We start from the raw sequence: 27,116 nt of genomic DNA, 5'->3' as shown, positions 1-27,116 counted from the left end.
GTTCTGGGGAGTTGATTCCGTTCTGATGTAGTCAGTCTTCGGCCATTCACACGGCAAAATCTTACTTAAAGGTGCTAAGTAGCTGAAGAGCACCAAATCATCTCAATGCGAGGCTATTAAAATGTCTAAACAACTATATAATTTCAAGATTTTATTTGTTAAGAAAAGGGTGAGAAAGGGTTGACACCAGTGTAAAGCAAATGAGGAGTCCGGGACAGTAATACAACAGTTTTTGCGAGTAAAACGTTAAAATTCTGCTGCCAGCGACATTCTCAAATTGCTTCTTTTTCAAATGTACAAAAAAAAAACCACAACAACAAAAAAAGACCTCAACTTCGTGGAGGCAGATTACCGTATCTACGAGGTGTTCACAGCACACTCGAACTCGAACTGATCTTCTATCGGTTTTCATTACTTTAATTTCTTTCCGCGTCATCCCATTCTTCGCCATGAAAATAATGCTTAAAACACTAGAGCGTGGAATTACCATGATAAAGCTTTCAATTTGACCAAGTATAAATGTGAGAACCAAACATATTAACGAGAACAACAAGGGAGACTAAGTGTTGCTAAGCAATCCACCAGGTTGCCGGATGAAATTTGGACAAGGTACCTTATGTTCTTTAGATTCAAACAGGCAGCCTCACTCAGTCGCCTTATCAAAGATCAAACTTCCACATCAAAATTCATAAGATCACGCTTTCTTGTTCTCTAATTTCCAAACAATGTCATCTCTTGAGTACAATTCTTATCATCTATTCTCGTCATCGACTATCGACTCAAACCATCTCCTCGTTTGACTGGTCATATATATTTTGCCCTGTCTTTTTGTTGGAAACGTTTATAGCTTTGTGATCACGAAAGAGTACTCAGTTCGCTAATGGCATTGTATGTTATTTGCAAAGGGAGATGAGATGACTAGTCAGTTCTCAAATCACCATAGATGTGCCTCATCTTACAATTAGGGCACAATTTTTTTGAAATGTTCGTAAATTCAAGCCAGTAGAGTGTAAGAATTTCTCGAAAAAGCTCCGTAGAAAGGTTCTTGAAGGCTTAAATTGTATTTGCTCCACGCTTGTTGTTATCCAATCAAATCTTTCCAAACATAACTACATGTAAATTATCGGGTGGTCACGTGAACAAAACAATTCTCTTCTCAGACTCCCTCAGTAACTCTTGTCCTGTCGTTTCAACGAAGGTGCAGCTAAATTCTTCACGATAATTTTGTTGTTGTGAAATAGCCAGAGGAATAGATACGATGTTAAAAACGAAAAGAAAGACTTTCTGACGACACACTTCGACTATTTCACCTTTCTGCCGCGCAGAGCATGAATGATGGTCGAGGACTGTCCACTTGTTTTGGTAGTTCGTGAACCCGAGAAGTTTTAGAATTGGTTGCTACGGTCCTTAGTAATTTTCTCCGCGTAGTGTTAAAAGAATTTTCATGAAAGGGCCCATGTTACCTTTCCGTAAAAAATTAGTTCGGCCGTTGAATCTACTTTTCAATTGGTGATCATGTCAGCGCATACTGACTCTGCTACTTTCAACAGAAGGTCTTCGACACCATCCAGACGAGCTTGGGAAGAAACAGGAGAGAAACCACCGGCAGGCGACTCACAGAACGATCTTAACAAAAATGTAGCGGACGGGAATAAGTCTGTACGTCAAGAAAGAACTGGAAGTGAAGGACAGAAGACAATGTCAAGCATGGAGAGCAACGGATCAACCGAAGTTCGACTTCGGTCTGTGGAAGTTGGTGTCGAGGAAAACGCGAACATCAAAACGAGTAAAGGTGAAATCGCTCAAAAAGATAATACGACGAACGGATTTCCAGACGTGAACGTTAAAAATGGAAAAAAAAATGGTGCAAAAGATCCCGAGGCTTTGAAAGGTGATCATGTATGCGAGGATTCCTGTTGTGGTGACTGGACGTTGTTTACGCGGGTTTTCAAATCGAAGAGATTCGAATCGGAAAAGCTCGAGGGCCTCTATCAACGTTATGTGTTTCGCCTGAACCAAAAGTTTATGAGCTGGCTTATTGGACTGCTACTTATCTTAACATTCATTCTCATAGGTTTACAGTTCGGTATGGAAAATAAGATGCCTCCAGAGACTAATGCCGAAGGCATTACTTTATGTATATTTGCCGTTGCCTACATCTTGCTGGCTTTAATTGTGAATAGAAGTGGTTCCTCACAGAGCAATTTAAATTGGGTATCTTATATTTTACTCGCCATATCTTGTGGATTTGTTCTAGCTTCAGTTGTTTGTCCTCCTTCAAAGGATGTAGAACCAAGCCACCCTAAAAGCCTTTATTCGCCATCAGATGGCGTATGGCTAACAACTTTCTTCGTCTATATGACTTACACCATGTTGCCAGTTAGGATGAGAATCGCCGTCTTCGGTGGCTGCCTTCTTCCTGCGATACATCTCATATCAAGCGCTGCGATGAATAATAAAGATCCAAACCTTTCAAGATTGGTAAGCATGATTTTTGTATCTTTATTGTTTACTTTCTTGTTTGTAATTACGGGTTTCATGATTTGTGGAGTGCCTTGCTATCTAGCAGCTTCCCGAACATGTCTCATTGCCTAAATAATTTATGAGTAATGTTTACATTGCGAGGAAAACTTGATGTTTGAACTTGTGGAAATGTATTTTTTTAAGAGCAGATTTCTATACCACCACGTCTTCATAAAATTTTGTACCAGTACGATTTAGTTCTAACCACATCTTTCCCTTCTATCACATACCGCGGACTTAAAAATTCTTAAACGGATTCCAATTCTCTCGCATTTCTTACTTCAAGTGCAGGTGAAATAGCCACATATTTTAATTACTATAAACAGCTGGTTAAGGTCGTAAAGAACACGCGCCTCTTTTTTCCATTGGTGCGTTCATTGAAATCAAGGTGTTAATCTACTAATAAAAGCGTTTGATTAAAATAAAGGAAATAAAATAAAAACGACCCCAAACGATTCCTTTATGGTTATAGAAGTGGTCAGGATAGAAGGTAATTCAAGCACTGTTATTTTTATTTCTTTGTGTTGTTGAGAATTTGCCTTTGGATTAGCCTTGCTCGCACTTGTAAAGAAACAATATCAAACATTAACCTGAGACTTAAGAATTCTTTTTGATGTTAGGGTTTACCTGTTCACAGGGAAGGTAAAGAACATGTCGGAGCTTTTTTTCACAGTAAGTTATTAGTGAACCAGGCTCATTATCTGGAATACTGATTTCTTACTGTTCCAATATTGCTTTTATTATTATTATTGCTATCTCAATAAGGTGGTGATACTAACTACTTAGTAACTTATAGTAAAGTAATAATGAACACATGAACAGCTTAAATACACTGTAATTTGAGCATGAATAAATAGTTTTATCACAATTGTGTCTAATCTGCCAGATAATTGCCAGCTACCCAAAACTAAGAATGAACAGCATTAAAAAATAAGGACCAAGTATTTTGAGATCAAAGTTTGATTAAAAGAAAGGCAATTATTGTTGCTTAGAAGCAAAAGTTGTCAGACTTTCTTGCCTTTAGGAGACCTGCACAATAGATTCGCTACATTCTAATTATTGTTTTCTGGACTTCAAGGCCAGGAAATTGATGGCATTGTGTTGAAATTCCTGAAAGATGCAAGATTTGAAAACAAAGTTTTTTACTGAACAGTAATTGACAAACAGACCAATAGTTAAGAACAATACATGAGGGTTGAAATAATTCTTCAAATGTGGCAGAGCCTCACCTGATGTCAGCAAGTCCAGTGTTTGTTTCCACTCATAATTGATAGCTTGTTTGGGAATCAAAATATTGATGATTCTAAAGCTAATTTTGTTGCTATCAAGAATTAAACATCCAGAGTTTTCTAAATCAAGTATTCTTTAGTATATTATCCATTTCATTTTGAGCTTCAGAAGGTTTATTTACATTTGGAACAGAAGAGAAAACAAAGGTTTTGAAATTCAGAGCTTAATTAGTGGGGAACCATGCAGCAAAATACAATTGCACACCACAGAGGTTTATACTGTGATGGCTCAATAGGAAAAACATAGGATGAGCAAGTCCTCTTTTATGATCATATATAGTATCAGAAGCATAGGAGTGAAATGCTTCAGATGATAAAACTAAAGGATGTTACAAGGTCACATGTCAATAAATTCATACCCACATGGGAACAGTTAATGTTCTTTTTATCACTTGGAGACATTTTTAAATGCATTTGAAGAGCAAAAGTGCAATGATCAGATATAATTTATTGCAGAAGGGCTGTTTTAACATCAGAATAAAATATATATACAAATGAAAAAAAAAAGACTGCAGGAAAAAAGGGCAGATTACTGATGTTAGATCCTAGAAGTGAAAAGGTTGTAAAAACTTTTAAGGAAAAGTAAAACTGGTCACCATAATAACAGTATTATCTTTGTATAGGAAGATTTAAATGGTACCCTATTAAATGAAATTTTCTGACTTGGTACAATTCATGTACTGAAGTTAACTATTTTTATGGATCAAAATTCTCTTTTGCTTCTGAAAAATGAAAAAAAAAAAAAAAAACTGGCAAGAGTAAATCAGTGATAAGAACTTCAGGACATTTCCTTAGACCAATGGCGTGGTGGATTCACATCCTCCAGATAGGTTTTTTTGAGTGTTGGAAAAAATTTTCTGAAACCCCCTTTATTATTTTTGGCTTGAACATTACCATCAATGTTAACTTATGAGTCTTATTTCAGAGAGGTGAGGTCTCAATGTTTCCAGGCAGTCCTAGAGCTCCAAAAAAAAAAGATAAAACATTCTTGGGAGTTGGACTTTCCAAACATAACTGCATGTTCATTGCTACCTTATGTATTTTTTAAAAAAGTTTACCTGATTAAAATCAGAATCTTACTTGAAAATCTTTTTGTTCACAGCTTGTTGGCAATCTGCTCATATTTGTATGTGCCAATATAACGGGGGTCTTTACGAAGTATCCAACAGAGATTTCACAACGCCGGGCTTTCCTAGAAACTAGGCGATGTATAGAGTCAAGGTTGACCATCATGAAAGAGAACCAGAACCAGGTACTGTTTGATATAATATAATTTAAACTTGAATATTTTTTACTCTGGCAAATGAAAAATGTAACCTGGAAAACCTATGTTATGTGCCCCATGTTATTTGACTGGTTATAACTGATGTGTTTCAACCTGTACATGTGTTATTCCATGTCCACAACCAGTCTCCAGAAAAAAGGGTGTTCTAGGTCAGAGGCGAAGGATATAAATGTGGTGTATTTTACAATATAAAAAATGGAGCTTGGTGTGAGCATTAGTAATGATGTTTTTCATCATTTATTTATTTTTTTTTACTGTATTACTAATTAAAGGGACTGTTGAGAAGTGGGATCTACAACGTGATGCTTTGCTTTAATAGTATTCCCTTTAACTGAGTGTGTACATACAAAATAAGAATTAAAGAAAAAGGTGATATTATTCATGGAAGGAGACAGGCATACTCTGAGAAAGAGAACTTCTATTGCTCCCACCTAGCAGTCAAAACTACAACCTTGGAATTAGCACTTTGGATGCTCTGCCACTGAGCTATAGGAGACTAGTGGCAGGCTATAGATAAACAAGTTTCTATTGAGAGTTTGTTTGACAGAAAAAATGTTTTTAATAGAAAAGGAAATGGGGTTACAGAAAAAAACTTAATAAATTTTTAATTGCTAACAGAGAATATTTTGAAAGCTAAAAAAAAAAAAAAAAAAAAAAATTCAAAAGTTCATCTTAACTCTCCAAAAAGGTTAAGAGTTAAATTCAGGTATTTCAAGAATTAGGCTGACAAAAGGGCCTCATAATATCCCAGTAAAAACAGAATTCAGGGGTCAAAAAACTGGAGAAATATGCCTCTCAGAGGCTGCCTGCTGAAATAAATTCTGCAAAATTGGTGTGTTCACTGATGTGCTCCCCTAGCTCACTATGGAGCAATAACATACCAGGGTAGGTGAACATCAGTAACAGATGAATTCAGATCTAATGTTTTAATTTTTAATTTATCTTCCCTGCTATATTATTAGACTCACAAACATTCCTTTCAATGTAGGAGCGTCTATTGCTTTCTGTTTTACCAAGATTTGTGGCTATGGAAATGAAAGCAGATATAGAAAGTGGGGCATCAGAAACAATGCAGTTCCACAAAATTTACATTCAAAGACACGAAAATGTCAGGTTTGTAACAGTAATGGTTCATTACACAAGTAAGGAAATCAACAGTGTGGAAGTAGGAAACATCACCCTTCATTTCTTTTACAATCACTTATACATTGACTGAGACTTGGTGGGTTTTTTAGTGGTTAAGTCAATGAAAAACTTGTCATCCTTGAGGGATCTCAGCAAAGAGCTTGACCAAACTGGTGTTATGTTGCTCAAAATATTTCATTTTTTGTTTCCTTTGGCTTTCCACAGCAATTTTATATGTTCTTTGCCATGGCTCTTTAGTGAGTAAAACAATTTCTATAGTACACAATATAGAGGCTGTGATTATATGCAGACAATCTCCCTGGCTGTGATTATGTGCAGACCCTCATTTAGAGGGTAACATGGAATTAATTACTACTTTTCTTGCACTTTACCATGTTGCACATGTAAGTCATTCAGGCTAGATCATGTCAAAGTTTAAGAGTGTCAATTCAAGGTGGGGGTTTAAACATGTGCAGCAGTTGCCTCAAGTTTTTTGTTGTCTTTCATTTCAGTATATTGTTTGCTGATATTGAAGGATTCACCATGCTTTCATCTCAGTGCACAGCTCAGAAGTTGGTTCAATATCTCAATGAATTATTTGCCAGCTTTGATATGCTTGCTGTGGTATGAACTTTCCTTTCTTCTGAAATCTTTTTTTAATATCTTAGCAATTCCGCAAATCATTTCTATTTTAGTTATATATTAAGTTATGTGATATTGGATGCATAAATTGTTTTAACTTGAATTCTACCACATTCCTCACATGAATTAAGTTTAGTGAGAAATTAGAAAAGCTTCCAAAAACAATCTTGACTGACAAAATTTAAATGTTACAATGAGTCAATGATTTAAAACATTTCATAAGCTATTGCATAAAGAGGAAGTATGCCATTCTGACTGCCTAACACCTCAATTAATGGAGTAAACATGAGGGATATTCATCAAATTTTGCTACAATAGATCTTTTAATAATTCTTTTTAGTATTCATCAAACTTTTCAGCCATTCAGCCTCAATGCTAGGTCTAAATTTGTTTGCCTATGCTAATCAATATTAAGGCTAGTGCCCTATTATTTGTGAAGGAAGCCAGTCAGCAGTTTAATCACGTTTTTTCCCTTTCCAAGGAAAACCATTGCCTGAGGATCAAAATATTGGGAGACTGCTATTACTGTGTGTCTGGATTACCAGAGGCTCGCCCTGACCATGCTCATTGTTGTATAGAGATGGGCTTAGAAATGATTGATGCCATTGCGTAAGTTCTTTGTTTAGTTTGGTTTCCGTCTTTTGTTGTTAAAGTGCCACTATGATAAAATTTGCATTTGTCCAATCCAAGCTGTGTGAAACAGTATCAAACACAAAGAGACAAATGTTGACTATTTTCAAATATCTCTCTGGCCTCAGAATTAATTAAGTTCTTGAAATGTGCAAACTAGAAAAGTGCTGATATTATAAACTCTACCACACTAAGTCTTCTGGTAAAATACAAAAGCAGATATTTAGGCCAGTTTGCATGATGAATTTTGTTCGTGGTGGTAAGCTTGAACCAAATGTGTTTTATGACTCTCCCTGTTGGTTTAGGATTCCCCAGCCATCTGCTGGTGACACTTGATTGTAGTAATATTCGCTCATGAAGCACACTTCACTCCCGTGCATGATCTGAAGAGTTTAAAAAGTTGTCAAAGATTGGAAAGGGTTTGTACAGCTCAGGAAAGAGTGTTTCTCTTTTGTAACTGGACCCTATCACACTACAAGTGTGCTTGGTGGAGAACCAGTACTTTAAAATTTTTAAGTCCCCCTCCCCTCTTCCAAAACATGCCCCTTCCAGAAATAACTGCCCATCTAATAGAAGCAGCCCTTCATAAATTGCCACAGTAAAGCCCCATGTGAGATAAGCCTTAACATTGAAGGAAACATGGCCTTCAATTGTGAGATCACTGGACGTAAAGGTAAAAGAATGGGGAAAGGGGAGACTTCTTCCTTTTAAAATGGTATTGATTCAGAAACAAGGCCTTTCAGATGTACATGAGTTGGTTAAAGAGAAGCCCTCGGGTCTCAAGTGCAAAGTTAACGGCAAAGCTTTGGTGTAAGAATAATATTGCAATAAGTACATGATGATATATTGAAACTGTTGCTCTGGCCATATAGATCCAATGTGTAGCACCCTCTTTTGATAGTAGTCAGCCTTGTTTCTGTGGTAGTTACTGTAAATACCTTTATTAAAGGGAAATACTCATCAATTTCATGTCACAGGTCATCTTTTTCTGAAACAATTTTGAATTTCAAACATCTTGAAACAATCAGAAAGTAATGGCTTCCAGAAGTAACAGCTGCCTAAAAGTTGGCTGAATTAGAGAGAAACATTGACTGCCGCTTTTTTAATCAAATGATGTTTGACCAAGTCTCAATTGTCCAGCTAGCATATTGTATTCATGATGTTTTTATTATCATTTCTGTTGAGTATTGCTTTTGGTTGTTTTTTAGTATATTAATCAGTCTTCTGACATCTGCATAACACTGTCTCTGTGTGTGATTTCTTTTGGTTAGTCATATCCACCACTAACTCAACATTCTCATTAGATACTAGATTTTCATTAGGAAATGTTTATAGTCTCATCTCAGGTTAATATTAAGAAAGATTTTCCTTATATTGCTATTAAGATGTTTAGTGTAGCTTGTATACTCAGTTATCTAATTTGCATGCACAATGATTCAAGATCTTCAGATACAGATATATGTAAATTTCTTTTATTATATCATCATTCTTCTCATATTTTTATAATTGTCATAATTATTATATTGCACTTATTATTACAGTTATTTTTATTCATTTTATGTAGGAGTGTACGTGAAGCAACTGGTGTCAACTTGAATATGAGAGTTGGCGTTCACATGGGAAAGGTTCACAGTGGGGTGTTGGGACTTGTCAAGTGGCAATATGATGTGTGGTCAGATGACGTAACAACTGCAAATCACATGGAGTCTGGAGGACTGCCAGGGTATTTCTCCTACTTTCTTAATTTGTCAACCCTTTACTCCTTATCATCGTTATGCATTAATTTTCTTTATACTGTTCTCCATACATTTCCTAAGGTGCTAACAAGGAGAATTTGTTTAATAATCAAGAGCTGCTTTAGTTGGTGATCATTTCCTTCATTCTCATGACCTTAATGTGTGATTCAGGGGTGATATTGTAAGGAGAAATTAGACGTCAGTCACTGTTGGGGTTAGGTTAATGCTGAATTATATTATTTCCCACTCTGTAGTTGAATGTACCAAAATCTGAAAGGGAATGGTGGAAGCCAGTTATTTAACTTAACAAGAGTGTTGCATATCCACCAGAGAGTGCTTAATTGAGGTTCACTGTCTTACTCAATGCTCAAATGAGGTCATTTAACAAAAAAAAAAAATGACCAATACTGTCTTTATTTAGGGTAAATTTTTTAGGTCACTGACTATTTTAAACTGAAAATAGTTTTAAAAATCCTTGGAGTGATAGACATGGAACTACTTGTTTTGATCACAAAAAAAACATCCAGCAAAAGGTTTAGCTTCTTAGCTAAATGTTGTCATGGTGATATATTACCAATTTTTTTTTGTTTAATACAGTGTACAAGAGGAAACATTGTCAGCAGCTATTTATTTGGTGGCAATGACAATTATTGTAGATTGAGAATAACACTCATTGCCTGAGAAAAAGAATTCTTTGAATCATATCACAAATTTGATGGAAGCATTTTCCATTCTGAAAAAAATTATTTATATCAAAAAGTATTTACCCAGAGCTCAATGTGAATGGTACATCTGAAATATCTATTTTTTTGCCATTTGGGTTTTTGTATTTAAAAGTAGTTGCATATTTTGGGGCTGCTTATGGTTTTGGTTTGTTTCATCTATTTAGTGTTGCTCCCATTGTTATTTCTTGCCAGACGTGTTCATATAACAGACTCTGTACTGAATTGTTTAAGTGGGGATTATGAGGTTGAAGAAGGGCGAGGACAGGAACGGGATCCTTATCTAAAGCAGTACAATATTGAATCATACCTTATTGTAGCTGAACATCCAAGGGTAAGTCTGTCATACACTTTGTCAGTGTAAGATAGAAACTTTGACTACTTGCAGAATTTTCTAAATTGCTTCCTTTGTGTTATGATAAACAGAGAAGGAGAAAGAGATTTGGAAGGGTAGTTGTAAATGTTCTCAAGTTTAAAACACTGTCAGAAACCTAAAGCTGATTGCTTTTCAAGCAGCTTCATTAGCACTGCATTATGAAAGAGGAAGAACTTATCTTTAATATTAAATTAAAAGACCATTGTGTTTGTAAAATTTGACTAAATTTACATTTTATATTTTAGTCATCTGCTTCATAAACTGTTCTTTTATTGTATTGTATTAATTAGATAAATTTAATCCCAAGAATTGATTGCAAGGATTGTTCTAGTATCCCATAGAATACAAATTACATTTTAAAAAAGTGATAACTGAGTGTTTTGCAGGCATGCAAAAATAATGCTTGTCTACTACATGCTATGGTCTTCGATATGTATGCAAAAAAAAAAAAAAAAAGATGCATTTGTCTGTGTTATTGGTCCCGTAATGGTTGTTGATGTTTGGGGAAAATGCTACTGACTAGGAGAGGTACCGGTGGTTTACTGCTTTTCCAGAATCTTTCACAGCTGCAAAGGATAATCATTCAACATTACTTAGCCATTTACTTTGAGTCTTTAAGTCTATAAAGTCTGTTGGGTAATAAATTAAGGATAGACTTTACAGGTATCCTTTGCCAAAAAAGTTGAAAAACTTTATTTTTAGTTACAAATAATAACAAAAAATTTTTATTTCCTCCCATATGACATACTTTTTTTACCTCAATGGAATGCACTTTCTTGGTCTTGCACTATGTAGAAGGTATGCAAATAAAAATATGTTACTCAGTCACATATATTACACATTTCACATAGTCAAGTTTTGCTCTTACTTGTGACAGATACTAACAAAAAAGCAAGATGAAAATTGTATGCTGTTAAAAAGAGCTAATCTTATGTTCTGTTCAGGAGTAAATTGTTTCCTCTGGATATTGTTAAATTAAAAGTGGTTTACTCAAGAACTGGCAAAGAAAATTATCATAAACTTGAAGTGAAAACTTCAATGTCAGAGTGAGGCTTTGTGTGAATTTTTGGTCAGAAGTTTCACTTGTTTCAATTTTTGTGTATTAATATCCCCTTAATCCAGTTCTCCCAAATGATTTTAAATTGAAGAAATTTAATTTTGATCATTACTAAGTGTAACAAGTATTCACCTAAGATTTGCTTTTAACACCCTCAGCGAAAAAATACTGCCTTAAAAGAAACTAAGCAAGATGATCAAGACAAGAAAATGCAGGCAAGGTAAGTTAAATTTAGTGTCTGTTGGTTTGAGAATAACTGAGCCTCAGAATTTTAATCACAATGGTTGAGATGATTTTTCTCAAAACAATTTTTGTTTCTCTAATTCTTCTGGCAATTTGAGGAGCCAAAAACATTTTGTGGAAGTGCTTCTCAAAATCCAGATACCACAATATCTGATGTAAACTTTATTTTGTTTGACAGGCTAGGTATTACAGCTTCAAATCAGCAAGATCCAGAGGATGAAGTCAATGAATTTCTGGGAAGCTCTATTGATGCCCGCAGCATTGACAAGTAATTTTGTTTCATAATTTTGTTTCATAATTTTGTGTAGAAATTATCATAGTTTTGAACTATTTTGAGTTATTTGACTTTACATGACTTTGTTTTAGGTTGCGCAAAGACTATGTGCGGCCAGTACTTCTCACATTTAAGGATCCAGACAAGGAAGAGCTTGTAAGTACAGAAAAGGCAACTTTTTTTGCATGCAGAAAGGTGTTTGTTACATCTTTACTCAGAATATGAATTTCCCTCAGTCTTTGCCAAAACATCTTAGTCAAAAAAATAATTGAAGCAACCATTTCCTATAAGATTAGAATTTGAACCCATGTGATGGGTTCATGACTTGTTACTTTTGGCATGAAGGTGATGAAGTTAAATACATGATATGACTGTTCAATGGAGACTATTTCTGATACCTTTCCTCAGCAGGCATCTCTGTATGGTTGTGTGATTGAGACTCCCTTTGGTGATTTTGGCAAAAAAAAAATGATTGAATAGGCCATTTCTAAGTTATTGCAGTCTGGTATGAAATTACAGTGTGATGACCAGGCTATGTGCAAAGTTGCTTTCATTAGTACAAAGAATAATGAGCTGTGGTGGTGAAAATGATACTCATATTCAGTGTAGGAGAGTAAAATATTATTTTTCAGAGTTTTTGTTTGACCTCCTTGTGCAACGTAGCTTCAATTGCTTTTATGTCATCATTTAACCATTCTTTTCCTTTGATTGGTAAATTACAAATTTTAATTCTGCAAATTACAGATTTGTAGTTCATTTTGCAAACATATTTCAATTTTTTAAATTTTTTTTTTTCTTTACACAAATTACAGTAAGCACTCACTATAAATCAGCAAGAAAAAATATACATCCAAGTATTCAAAATTCTAGGTACTGGAAATTTGCTGTGACTTGTGTGTAATTTCCCTAACAGCTTTTTGCAGCCTTGGACAGAAGAGGCTAGTTGGATCTGCTTTTTCGCTGCAGCGTTCTTCCATAAAACAAACAGTGTGATCAAACAAATCAAACTACAATTTTATTTCCTTTAATTGCTGCTATCACCTAAGTGTATACTTCTCTCCCACGTACATTTTCACTCTTGTATTGAATTTCAAGAAATTTTCACTCATTTTCACGCCACTGTGACAGCTCTTTATTCTTTACACAGATGAGAAAAACTTCACACTTAGCATAGTTCTATAATGTTGGTACCAGATCACTGAACTGCAGAAACTCAGAATTAGCCCATTACTGTATTTATCTGCAGAGAGGCTGCACCCCAAATGTTTAATTCATATTTGTGGAAATAGTTAGTGAATTGGGATTAGAGATCAAGTAGCTTTTGCAATAATTTTCATTAAGAAAAAAAAGTTTAAGAATATATAAAGCTGGCCTAGAAGAAAGTGTATGACCAAAGTCAAGCTGAAAACAGATGCATAGTTAAGGTCAAACTACATAACAAAATTGGAATCTCCTCAATTCTCAGAAATTTTTCCTGTGCCACTCTCTGTAACAAATAAAGACATTTTTTCTTGTTATGATTGCCACCTTCAAACATTCTTTTAGTCTACTTGATAATGGGATGTTGCCTCTCTGGGATCCTTTCTTGTAGAGTAAGTAATAGGGGTAATTCTAAGGCATGCTGTTTATGATATCCTGGAAGATGCTTTTGGTTTAATGATTTCACAGAAATGCTTTCCAATTTTACTAGCACATAAGGAAAATTGATACCATATAACATAGGAGAAAAACTTGTGTCTGTCAGGTTGCAATGATGTGAATCAAATTGGAAGAAATCGTAGTTTATATATAAGTATGGTTTGGCTTATGAGAGAAATGAATGGAGCTTTGTATTTATTTGAAATGGACAGCAATGTAGGAGGGTATCACATTCATGTTGGCAGCTAAAAACTTTGAATTGGTTATTTCTTGTCAAGTAGTCCAGAAGTGTGACAAGTTTGTGAAAGTGACAAGTTTAATAAGAATAACTTGGCAGGGATGGAAAGGAAAGTGTCAAGCATTCACCATTGGCATTCTGTAGAATTGTGCCTTATTTTATGAAGAGCAGTGCTGAAATTTACTGTCAACTGAGTAGGAAAAGGAAGCGCTCTGTTGGCCCACAATTAGGAATGGCCATTCTTTGAAAGCTGCACTGAACTTCCCTTGGTGGTCTTCCTTACACAAGAATAGTAAACAAAAAGCTTGATGCCCTTATTTCGGCAGAAAGGACCAAGATTATTTGTAGATGTGAATGTAGTATTTTGTTGTGTTTGCTGTGATGATTACTGAGTTGATGCAAAAGCAATATTTGTTAATGTAAAACTCTGAGCTATCATGCATATTAATGAGGTGTAACTTTTGTCCCATTTGTTGAAAACAAAAAACAAAAAAACCTGTGGCCTATCCACTGGTAAATACAGTGCATCTTTCAAAGGTGAACCTTTTGTTCATATGACTATGCTTGCAACATAACAATGCATGTTAATGTTAGCAAGGAAACAAAAATGGTATTTGTAACACTGATTGAGTGGATTCAAAAAGTATCTACAATAGTAGTTGCAAATATTAAAAATGTTCCATTTAGTGTAAAATACTAATATTGGAATACTAATAGTAAAATTAGTTTCAAGGTGCCATGCAAATCTCAGTGCAAAAGTACATTCCCTCTGTTACTGTTAATTACAAGCAGTGGAAAGTGCTTTCATTTTGAACAAGTCAGTGAAACTAACTAAACTCATAAGCCAAAATAAATGATTAAACTAGGCAGGTTGATCTTGTTTCAGTTACTCTTTTTCTCCTGATAGTTTTAAATTGTTATTTTCTGTTATTGCAGTATTCTCAAGAAAAGGATAGAATGTTCAAGTCTTACACTGCATGCATTCTTCTCCTCTTTGTCCTCATAGTTATGGTTCAGATTACAACCCTTCCAAGGTATGTATTCAAATAAATTAAACTGATAAAGTACATATAGGTTACATACATGTAATGTTACCACACATCTTTAAAACTTGTGAAGGAAACGCGAACTTACGATTTACACTGCATTTTTTTGGAATCCAAGTCGTTTAATTTTAGGGAGCCAATTAGATTAAAGCTCTCTTCCATTGCCATTTTTTCACTGTGTATTATGACCTCCTTCCTTGTCACTTTTTGAGAGTAGGTAGTAAATGTCACTTATTACAATTACATTTATACCTGGAAACTGCATTTCTGGGTAATACTTTGAGCTCTCTGAGAAAGTTTACCCACATGAGGTCCATTTTGTACAAAGATGTTGGCATGGCTGAATTGATACAATATTTTTTTTTGTTTTGTTTGTTTGTTTGTTTGTTTTTTTCTCACAGCCCTCACCCTTTTTATAAAGTGTTTTAACTCTTTCACCCCCAGGAGTGACCATTTCTCCTTACAATATATATTAACCCCAAATCATACATTCAGGTCATGAGAATAAAGGACATTGTCACCAACAAGAGAAGCTCTTAGGAGTTGTATAGGGAACTGTATGGAGAATATGCATACTGATGTTAGGGTGGAAAGGGTTTAAGCATGAATTACGGATTAAAATAAGAGACAGTAAGTCTATAGGATCTTTGAAGCTAACAGAGAATGTCTTTTATTAGTCCTTAAATGGGGTAAATCAAAGAGCTTTGGACCTCTGGTTTGCCTGTAAAACAAAATATTTCAGAAATTATCACAAAAAGGACTTGGTCTATGAACATAAATTTGCCTATTTGTAGTCTTTGGATAATCTCAACATATATCGTTGTTGGTTGTTTTTAGTTAATAATTGGGTAGGTATAATTCTAATTAAAAATTTTTTTTCCTATCCTTAGAACATATGTAACTATGGCTGTTTTCATAAGCACATTTCTTGTTGTTGGTGCCCTTTTCCTATTGGTTGTAGCTGAGAAGTGCCAGGTATGTTTAATTAAATTTTAGTCTACAATGTTTTCATAAAAAATCTCATTTCTGGTCCTTGTTTGTAGACATCTTTCCCTTTAATTTACCAGAATATACCAAGTGGTTTGAGGAGCATTTCAGCCAAACTTGCACAGTCTCAAACCAGTTGCAGAGTAGTAGCAACTGTATTGGTTCTGACTTTGTATATTGCTGCCATTGGAAATTTTGTAAGTAATTGAACCCATATTTATAGTTCAATGTTATTCTCAATTAAATCTTTACAAAGCAGTTTTATGTACTAATGTGAAGTACTTCATATGATGATGATAATCTGACCATGTGTTGTCGCTCAAGTGCAATTTTCTTTACCTAATGCCTTACACAACCGACCGTCCATTATAATGTCATTTGTAGTGAACTTTGAATTTTTGCAGTTTGTTTTTCTTTGATTGAGGGGCTCTTTGTTGGCAATACTAAGAGCTAATGTTTATTACAAAATTGGTGTGGTTAGATAGACACCTAACTTCTTAACTTTGAAGACGTAACAGAAGTGGTAAGTTTTGTGTGGTTTCATCACAGTTACAGATAAGATAAAATGAATTGTTATGTCTGTGATGTTCTTCTTCAGTTTGGCTGTGACTTAGGGAGAGAACTGATGGTAGGAAAATCTAGATGCAATGAATCTCATTTGTCTTATGTTGGGCTTCATCCTGATACAAAATTCTGTGACTACCCACAGGTAAGAGGGACAAAATAGCTTACACCACCAAAGATGATGTCTCAAATAAGTTATTAACCTCTGAAATTCATAAAGAACATTAAATAGCGCGTGATATATTGTGTTCATAGTACTATTAAGATGGCTGATAGCTGATTGTTAATAAAAGTGAAACTTGATACTGAAGTTGAGAGAAAGTTGTCTTTTAACTTGAAATAACCTCAGAGTGGTTGAAACTTTTTCAACTTTGTTAAATTGTCTCTTGGAGAAACTTCTTAAATGAAGATTTTACTGGTGAATATTTAAAAATATAATTTTGATACATCCATAATACCTTAGGAATGAATATGATTTGTTAAATTAATTATGTGTTCACTTTAACTACTATTTGTTGTTTTTCTTTTTTCAGTACTTCACATTCAGTGTGATGTTAGTGATGATAGGCTGTGCAGTCTTCCTGCAGCTTAGTACAGTGCACAAGTTTTCAATGTTGGCAGCCATGTCAACTATCTTTATAGTCTTGATAAGAGTTGTCTTTACAGATCTTTTCAACAATCATGATAAGATCCATTATTGTTGGTGAGTACCAGTATAGCAGGAAGTTCTATTGTTTGAATTCATGTTGATCGCAGCATTTGAGGGACACCATGTTAAGCCACACATGTGCACTTACTTACCCTATTAACTTTGAGAACAACAGCAACCATGTTTTCGCTTTGAGAATACAGCGATGGAGCAAAAAATTACTGGTAATGGAGAAAAACTCAGCAAGCCAATGAGTCACACAAAGTAGTTCACTCAAATTGGTTTATTATGTAAATTATGTTGTTTCTTAGCCAAGTACTTAAGGCCTAGCCACTTGAATAGTCAACATGTAAAGTCATGATGTGCCCTGTCCAAGCATACTTGGAGCTTGCATAATGAGGAATTTTGTACACATCTGGACACCGTCTTAATTTCACCTATTTTAATTTCATTGGTGTTTTCACAAAAATCAGAAAATGCTCTCCAAGTGCCAAATTAGCCCATTTGTGCAGTTAAATAGTGAAGACTGTTAGCCCCTCAAAACGTTTTACTGATTAATAGGAATAGCCAACTAAGTTGTTTTTAGAGAATGAAATTATGGTTGCTTGTGAGTATGTCTCAAACAGTGATTTGAGATAATGGTCATTTGCATGTTTGCACCCACATTCCTGGCAAATTGCAATGAATTTGTTGCACTTATGCAGAAATTGTTGGTCAGTTCAAAACAGTGATTTAAGGTATAGTGTAATGAATTTGTTGCACATATACAGAAATCCCTTGTCACTTCAAAGCATTTAGGTTGAAGCAGAAAAAAATTATCAATTACTTTATGACCAAAACTTATTTCAGACTCATTCAAGACCATAGGGCTTTTTCAATCAAAGCACATGCTAATTTCTTGCACGTATAAATCCAGGGAAATTAGTCATATGTGACCCCCTCATTTTACTACCAGAAAATCATGGAGCTTTTGCTCAAAGAGTTTTGAAAGTTCTTTTAATTCAGAGAAAATTGTAAATTGAACTGTGGTTGAAAGCAGTGAAAAAGTAAATGATTCCAATTATTTGAATATTTAAGAAAAAATTCTGTGATGGACAGGGTAGCCAAATTTTTTCCAATTCACTCTTGAAATATTCATACTATTGATGGGATATGTTTTTCCTCAGTTTTTCATTTAAAAGTGATAGATAATGGTCAGTTGGGCATATGGTTGGTATACTGTCAGTAGCATTCTCCAAATTTCAGAAAGTATCTTGAGGACAGTAGGTTCATTGTTAAATTCACATCTGCTGTGAGAACAGAAAAGTTAACAACAGGCAGGATATCCAATCAAATTTTGCCATATTTAAGACTTATTCAAGTTGGTATCTCAGTGGTATCTTCACATGAAACTATGACATAAGTAAGGACACCATACAACTTGAGTTCATCTCACCTTGCTCCTGGTAAGAGTTTTTCTCCACCACTGTTCTGTTTTTCATGTTGTATGTTACTGAAAAGTCCCAAATATGATTTGGCATTAAATCTTTAATTTCAGGTTGTTACCCGAAGATCGAAGATCCACTGATGGATATATCAAGTGGATTGATCTTTCCATAGTAATTGTTGTGATGTTGACAATAGCTTTAACTGCACATGGATACTTGGTAAGGAAACAATGAGTTGCATTTCTCTACTTTTTTTTCTTCCTTTTTTTCATGCCCCCTATATTGTTTTTTTTTCTCTAAACCAACAGCATGAGGAAATATCTAGACTGGACTTCTTGTGGAAACTTCAGGTGAATTACAGGTTTTATGGTATTCATGATAATTATGAACCTAATGACTAAAGTCATTTAAAAATTAGCATCATATTGACACACTCTACAGGCAACCTTTAGAATGATTCATATCAATTTTTTTTCTGTGTTGTTCAAAGTATATATTTTGTATTATCCAGGCTACAGAGGAAAGGGAAGAAATGGAAAAACTCAGAGAGTACAATAAGAAATTGCTGTATAATATCCTGCCTGACCATGTTGCTCAGCATTTCCTTGCACAACAAGCTAAAAAAAATGATGTAAGTTTTTTTTTCAATCATATTATCAGGAATACAAAATATAACATTTACTTTAATGTTATATGACTATGGACAATGAATAATCAACTTGTTTGAGTTGAGTTTCAATATCTTCTTATGCCAAGGACAGGACTTCAAGCCCAATTTTTGAAAAAGTAACCTTTCAACTTCAGTTGTAGAAAGGTTGCCATAGAGAATTTTGCTCACCTTCCCTCTCCCCCCTCTAAACAAAACAAAATAAAAACAAAACAAAACAAAATGAAACCCATATTGATTGGAGGATGTTTCATTTTGGCTTCACGTAACTTATTTGGCGAGCTGAATAGTATGTGATTGTAACACTTTCATTTGTTAATCCCTTGCTGATCAAAAGATTGTAAGAAGGGTCAAGAGAGAGGGAAGGAAGAGACTCTGATAGTTGGAAGCAGAAACGATTCACTAAAATGTTGCTGAGACCAAGTAACAAGTCGTGTGTAATACAACTTCGGTTTATTGCTCAGTTGAGAAACATTTCTTGTTTTGGAGTGAGGTGAGAGGAATGAGAGACCCTCCAAGCATTACAAACTACTAATTTGTACCTTATCTGATTGAAACCAATTTCCTGTGCACTGTACCTTATGTGTTCTTTGTACCAGCCACCAGTTATACCAGTTTGTACCCAAAAGCATCTTAGCAGTTTCAAGCTGTACTTCTGTTCTTAAATTAATTGATATTATGTTTCTGCTTGATTTCAGGAACTTTATTACCAGTCTTGTGATAAGGTCATTGTCATGTTTTCTAGTATCTGTAATTTTTCTGACTTCTACACTGAGCTAGATGCTAATGGTGAAGGAGTTGAGTGTTTACGCCTCCTTAATGAGATACTGGTGGATTTTGATGAGGTGAGTGTTTGATCTCAATAAATTTGCAGATGTGCTGAATTACCAGCTCCTGGTATCAAAGGTCTTTCTTTGTTACTCTTAGTAAATTCTTATGCTGGCAAACATGGCCTACATTTGTTGTTACTAATATAACACCTGCCAGATGTCATGGGCTCTATAAGCTGACCATTCCTTAGCTGTAGAATTTAGAGTGTTCACATGCCAAATTATTACCTTAAAAAAATCAATTCAATATATACTGAAACTTCAAAAATTGATTGAAAGTTATCTGTTTGGTTTATTTCAGCTTCTTTCAGAGCAACGCTTCCAGTGTATAGAGAAGATTAAAACAATTGGTGAAACATACATGGCTGCGGCTGGAATTAAACCTGAATCTCAGGTTAGTATTGGGAATAAGAAGAACATAAATAGGTACAGCTGTATCCTTAATCTGTCAGAAATTTGTCTGTTAATTTTATCTGAACTTCTCCAGTTGTAAGATTTTTAGTGCACAGGAAAGTTATACTTAGAGAGTCCTGTTTTAACAAAGTATTCAGGGGCCAATAACATGCCATGACTTTAACTTCCTTTTGAAAAGCAAAAAAAAAATTTGCTTAAGATCGCCACATAAGTAAATTCAGTTGATGTTCATTGAATTAATGAAGCAAATGAAAGTAACTTTGACTTATTAAAACAAATTTATGTTTTGATATTTATCCCTCTGTGTTTGTAGAAAGGTAGAAAGATTTCTGCAGGTACAGCCTAATATTTAGACCACCCAAAGTGTAAACAGATTCAATGCAAAACTCATTTGGTGAATTTGGGAAAATTGAACTGATGAACTGTGAAGTGTTTTAAAATTTATTTGTTCTTGTGACGCATATTTAAGTGTTTGGGATTGCAGAATTTCAGATGCTTTGTAGTTGGACTGATTTATAAATTTTATCCAAAATTCATGACTAGTTCTTTTCTAGGGAATGTTCGCACACATCATTCCAACTGAACACACCTCCTAATATTTAAGGATCCATTAAAATGTCTTGATTGATATACAGTTTCCAGGCAGGTGGGGACTACAATAAGCTACAAAAGTAGTTGAATTAAAGATTTCAAAAAAATAGAATGATGAAAGAAGAAAACATTAATTTTTCTCTCTTTACCCAAAATATTCTACTTGTTCTTCCTCTCCCCTTTAAGATAAAGTATTAGTCTAAACATTAAAAGACACAAAACTGTGTTGGTAGTAGGGATGAAATGAAGTTAGATCATCTGAGCATAAGAATACTGTATTTCACTGAAATAATTGGTTGTGAGAAACAGATAAGAAGAAAGTTCTTGTCACTAAGTTGATTATGTTGGAAGCACATTAAATAAAATGCAATAAATTATTGATGTTGATGTTATTTCTAATCAGATGATTTTGAGTGCAATTTGGATTAAATAAGCATGAGTAAATTGTTTAAAAGACTAACAAAATCGTGCAAGCCCGAAGTGCGAGTGCAATTTGTGAAAAAATTAACAAGTGCTTATTTATTTCAGATAGCACAAGAAAAATCATGTGATTATGTGTTAATAATAGACATGAAAAAAATATGAGATAGCTTATCATAATTAAGCATAAGCTAAGTGCACACATCAAGTGAAAAAATAATTTATTCAAATCGTACTTTCAGTCAAAACAACCACGTATGATCAAAACAATAATATGCAATGATATCTTCACATCTTTAAGGTGCAAAAAAGTTCAAAGTCCAGCTAAACAGTTCAAAGAATTGTTCAGTCTGTGTCCAAATCACTTTTGATGGAATGGAATTGTTGTTTCTGAGATTTAACCATGTTTATTTTTAATTTTGGTGTTGGATCGCTCAAGCAAAGTGTTAAGCTGGGTTGGTTCATAATTTCCTATTTCCTTGGCAATTCCCTCCTCTAAACACCACTTTTTCCAAACAACAACCAAAAACCAGTGCTTTTTACAGTGTTTTTGTTGTTTGAGCTATCTTTCAGCTGCAGTAGCCTAAAACACTGGCCATTTTTTCGTGCGCAAATTTTCAAATTTTGTTGCAACATCCGAGGCTCACATTTGATAGGCTGTCTGTGAGTTTCTTTGATTAGTGACCAATCAGAATGGCTGATTTGTTACTTTCTTTGCACTGAATTACCTGAAACTGTTTTTATCTTAACCAATCAGAACTGAGTAATTATTTCATGTATATAATTAGCAAAGAAATATCGAGACATTTTTCTGTTTGTTCTTACAGGAGAAATTGGCAACCCTAAGTCACATAGTAACAATGGCTGACTTTGCCATGGCAATGAAAAAGAAACTAGCTGACATAAATTTACATTCCTTCAATGACTTCAAGATGAAAATTGGTAAGTTTAAAGTTGCCATACGGTCAATAGATTCTCCTCTTAGATGTTAAATGGAGATTAATTTTATTTTGTTTTAAACCCCTCCCCTCTTATTGTATTGGTAATTAATATGTGGTAGTTGTCATTTCCAGTTGCATGTTCAGATCTCTTGCTTGCTTGATTTTTTTTTTTTTTTTTAAGCCAACTGTTAAGTTCACAGGTATACAGGAGACTCAAAGTTTCAAAATACCAAGTCTTAATATGCAAATTACATAACTGTAATAGTTATTACTAACATTCATTGCTGACACCACTTATGGAATTATGATACGATATGGTATGGGTAGGACAGAAATTTAAATCCTGCTGCTGTTGAAATTGTCCAATTAGAGATCTACATTCCTGAAAGCGGTCACAAAATACATGCAGTGGAATTGTTTTCCTGACAGCTAGATTGATGATAATATCTTCCATAGAAGCTGACTGTTTACTTTGTGTCTGTTAGAATACTTATTGCAGTTATCCCCTTTGTAATAAGTATAGCTGACTTCAGCTGAAGTCACATACTAAAAGGTTCTAAGATGAAAATATAATAGCAGTTCTTACAGATTCAACCATTCCTATAAGTGGATCCTCTTATCTTTTTTTCTAATATCAGTACCATTCCTACAGTTTCTGCTACCCCCACTTTTGCTGTAACTTTTACAGTCACAATTTACTAGATTGAAATGGACAAACCTTCAGATAAATGTATACCATATGAACTTTTGTTTCTATTTTCTTGCTCTTCAAGGTTTAAATTTTGGTCCTGTTGTGGCTGGAGTGATTGGTGCCCATAAGCCCCAGTATGACATCTGGGGTGATACAGTGAATGTGGCTAGCCGTATGTACAGCACTGGCAAGCCTAAGCATATACAGGTCTGCTACATGTACATTATTTCATTATTGTGTCTAATTGGTTCTGCTAAAATCACAATACTTTGATCTAAGTAAGTAATTTTTGCATGCCATGGAAATATGCAATACAAATTCATAAATTATAATTGGTTATTATATATTCAAAAGTTTACATCATCAGTAGGGTTTTATAATTTCAGCGTCTTGTTTAGAACAAATAGTCTTTGTTTTTGATGTTATGTAAAGATGCTACAACACACAATGTTGTTATGGTATATAGTCAAAGGTAAAATGACTCATATTTAGCAGTAGCACAGACTTGATCAGGTATTTCACTTTTGGGTGAATGCGATGTTTCCTCCTTGAGGAGTGCTTGTAAGGTGTAAAGCACTTTTTCCACTGTTAAATGAACATGATTAGAACAGTCCTTAGTGCCCCAACCCTTATATTCAGTTGAATTGACTTATTTTGATTGTTACAGGTTACACAAAGTGTTTATAATATTCTCTCTACACGTGGTTACACCTTTGAATGTCGGGGCTTAGTGGCAGTTAAAGGAAAAGGCAAAATGGTCACATACTGGATGACTGGCAAAGAAGGAGACCAATCAAATGAGTGATCTCACTAACAATTAATTACCCACCAATCGATTTGTTGTAAAGTAATATTTATCATCAAAGTTATTTGTATGATTAACCTTACAAAGTATCTTTTTGTAACATACATATCCAGAGTCAGTCACTGCTTTTTGTCATATTTAAAGTGTATTAGATTCAAACTTCAACTTGTTTTTCATTCAGATTATTTAAGTTATTTTAGTCACTAATAACATGGGAACAGCATGTCCCTTTTGGGTAGCTGAAAGCATCTCCTTGACCTTCTTTTTCTTGGAAACCCTTTAAACTCAAAGAATTTGGAAGAGTACTGGAGGACTTTACAAACATGTTTTTCATCGGTTTAGTCGTATGAAAATGTGTGTGATCTCAGAAATGTTATCAGAAAGTAACAGCTTTCGTCAGTTTTGGGTAAATATCTGCCCGTTTCAATTTCACTTAGGACGTGGGTAATTTTGAGAATAAGGGTTGTGTGTGTTTTTTAAATGTAATGGTAAAATTTATCATGTACATGCAGTTCAAGATGTTCAACAGCACTTAACACAATATAGACCCCTCTGCCTGTTTGTCTTCATTATTCTCTTCACTTTTTTTTTTACCCTGTGTCGTACGATTTATAGTACACTTCCTTGGCAGATAATGATGTTGACCTCTCTATTTTGATGCTTGTGTACATCATCAATATTACATCAGAGTGCTGAAAATAGACAGGTGGTCACTATAAAAGACTCTAGCACTGTGGCAACAACATTGTCACCATCTAATTGTGTGTTGTTCTGATACAAAATTGTGAAAAGTCAAGAGGAAAAGCAAGTTAGTAACTGCTAAATTAACCTCATTTTCAGGAGAGAAAGTATTCTCAGGTTTCTTGCTGGTTGTCTCGGGTACTTTTTACAAGAACACTTGCATTGCTTTGTATAAAGAAAAGAACTTAATTTATTTTGAATTATATCACTTAATTATTGAGAGTAGAGAGCTTGCTGAAATTTTGGGTGATTTCAGATGGCATAGATGTCATGCAGGAATCTGATACACAAATTCCTTAAAAGAAAGTTAATATATATAGTTAAATTATTAGTATCTGATTCTTATGAGATTTAATTAGGTAACTGAGAAAAAAAAACAAGCCACGAATTTTTGACTTTCCTCCAATATATTTCTTAGCATGTGTTAGGTGGGACGTTCATTTAACAATAGCATGCTGTGTACATTGCACATATGGAAAAAGTCATGCAAATCGCTGAGTCGTCGCGATTTTGCTTCAACCTATTAGACACATGGAAAGTCAGCGCCGCACTAGTAAGAGTAATTTTTTTTGATGGCCGGCTGTTGTTTCCATGTAACTAGCCAACGGGACGTTTCCTTTGGTTGGTTGGTTGGTTTGGTTGTTTCATTAAAGCTACGCAAAGTGCTAAATCAAAGTACTTGTATCTAACTAGTTTCGGGTGTAATTTTAGCCTTAACGAAGTAGAGCAAGTGTGGTTGTCAACATTCGATATCCTTGGACACGACAGCTATTAGTGCATTTTGAAAATCTGCTGCAAATGTGTAGCATGTTGAAAGAGATGAGGTGTTTGTAGGTTAGGTGGTTGTGTTAAATACATCAAGCAAAAATGTAAGCGTAATTTTTAATATTTTAGATGATTAAAAGATATTAGTAGACTTGGCTGGTGGTTGGGAATTTTTAACTAAGTGATTTTAATAGAAATTAAATGAGCTTAAGAAAGTGACCATCGCACTACGTCTATGTAGAAATTCAATGGCTTTGATCTAATATATTGACAAGCAACATTCCCCTTTGTAAATATGTCGTGAAATAAAGTGTTTTTTCGGTCTCACTATGAGTATTATTTTCACTTAACCTGCTGGTTATTTATTGTTATCCTTAGTAATATCTGTGCTATCATCGTTGGATCTTTTCATCACTCAACCAACTTAGGCGAACGGCAGTTTTATTACAAATCTGTGGGCAAAGGCTTCGATATCACCCAATTTAATTATTCTCGTATTGATTTTCAATTCAGTATTGATTAGTTAAGGTCAGGATATCACTCTTGTATCAAATACGGGTTAGATTTCAACATTTCACAATCGTCACTTAAGTAACCAAACTGATGTGACTACCCGCGTTTACTTAAACTGAACTGGGAAAGAGATCGTGCGGCTTCGTCCCAGCTGCTTCATTTACGTACATTTCGATATCGTAAGCTGGTGTTTGTAATTTAGCGGAAATACTGGTTTTTGCAACATAATGAAGAAAACATGAGCACCCTCAGATTGTAGTCAGCTTTTGTCTGAACGTTGAATGTTCAAATGTTATCAAATAATCGTTTGTTAGATATTTGATATTAAAACAGATCTTGGTTGAAGATACTCACTTCACTGTAAGAGTGATTTACAGAGGGGTTCTCCCACCAAATTACAAAGTTTTTAATACTGAGAAATGAACAAGTAATCAGAATTATTTAAAAGAAGCAGTTTACACAGAATGTTATTAAAAGCGGGAATGGTGAATGGGAAAATAAAATGGGGAAATTGAGAATGGGACCTAAATTTTGTCGTCATTTCTTTTTTTGCTTTAGATGCACTGATTATATCGAGGAATGGATATTTTCATAAAACGTTCAGGGAAAAATTCATGGAACGAAATAAGTTGAGGATAAGGAAAGAAGTGAGCTTCGAGGAACAGTTAATTTCCAAGTTATAATATACTAGCATATTTTCGCACAAAATAGAGGCTATTGTGTTCCTTATCCATCATATATTTTGCAATGCGTGTGCAAACATGTTTACGAAGAGCTTGCTGTTTTCTGCGTGGGATGTTTGCAAAAATATTTGAAGGATAATAAACAAATTAGCCTCCATTTAACGCGGAAAATGCTCGTTCGCTCGCTCTTCAAGGACAAGATCACTGGTGTTTGTGAGAAACCTTTGGAAGTTCAGGAGTTGGCTGCACACTCGCCCCCAATATTCATGCAAATTACCAATTGAAACCTAATAGCCTCATTATCTGCTTGGCGCGTCTTAGGCCTGTTTACATGGAGGTAGGGGACCCCAGGTAACTGTAGTAACCCGCCCGTCCATATGTCTTATTTTATCTTGATCATGTTAACATAATAAGTGGAGTGACCTGCCTAGGCGGGTTGCCCGGTCTGCTGGGCAGGGTAACCCTGTTAGCCGGGGCGACAATTTGCCATGTAAACGTCTTATTTAGTATTTCGCCTAGCAGGGCTGGCGTTTATGTTACCAAAAGATCAAATTTATTTTGTTTATTACAATTTGGCAGAGAAAACTGACAGTGGTAAAATATG

General features: G+C 34.7%; 1 protein-coding gene across 1 annotated transcript; it reads left to right on the top strand.

The window, feature by feature from the left end:
- The first annotated feature begins 1,231 nt into the window (after positions 1-1,231).
- On the top strand, positions 1,232-25,643 carry LOC113666552 (adenylate cyclase type 5). Its single transcript, XM_089182459.1, has 23 exons — positions 1,232-2,481; positions 4,915-5,064; positions 6,086-6,210; positions 6,735-6,846; positions 7,346-7,473; positions 9,059-9,217; positions 10,148-10,286; positions 11,544-11,605; positions 11,807-11,896; positions 11,995-12,058; positions 14,715-14,812; positions 15,715-15,799; positions 15,892-16,008; positions 16,410-16,520; positions 16,909-17,078; positions 18,562-18,670; positions 18,760-18,801; positions 18,963-19,082; positions 19,817-19,963; positions 20,250-20,342; positions 22,201-22,315; positions 23,088-23,212; positions 23,673-25,643. Exons 1-23 carry the CDS (start codon positions 1,516-1,518, stop codon positions 23,808-23,810), a joined length of 3,465 nt encoding a protein of 1,154 aa, XP_089038585.1. The 5' UTR covers positions 1,232-1,515; the 3' UTR covers positions 23,811-25,643.
- Positions 25,644-27,116: the final 1,473 nt, after the last annotated feature.

The sequence above is a fragment of the Pocillopora damicornis genome, chromosome 9, assembly GCF_964200805.1.
Source record: "Pocillopora damicornis chromosome 9, jaPocDami1.2, whole genome shotgun sequence".
Classification (NCBI taxonomy): domain Eukaryota; kingdom Metazoa; phylum Cnidaria; class Anthozoa; order Scleractinia; family Pocilloporidae; genus Pocillopora; species Pocillopora damicornis.
This window is presented reverse-complemented; position numbering and strand designations above follow the sequence as displayed.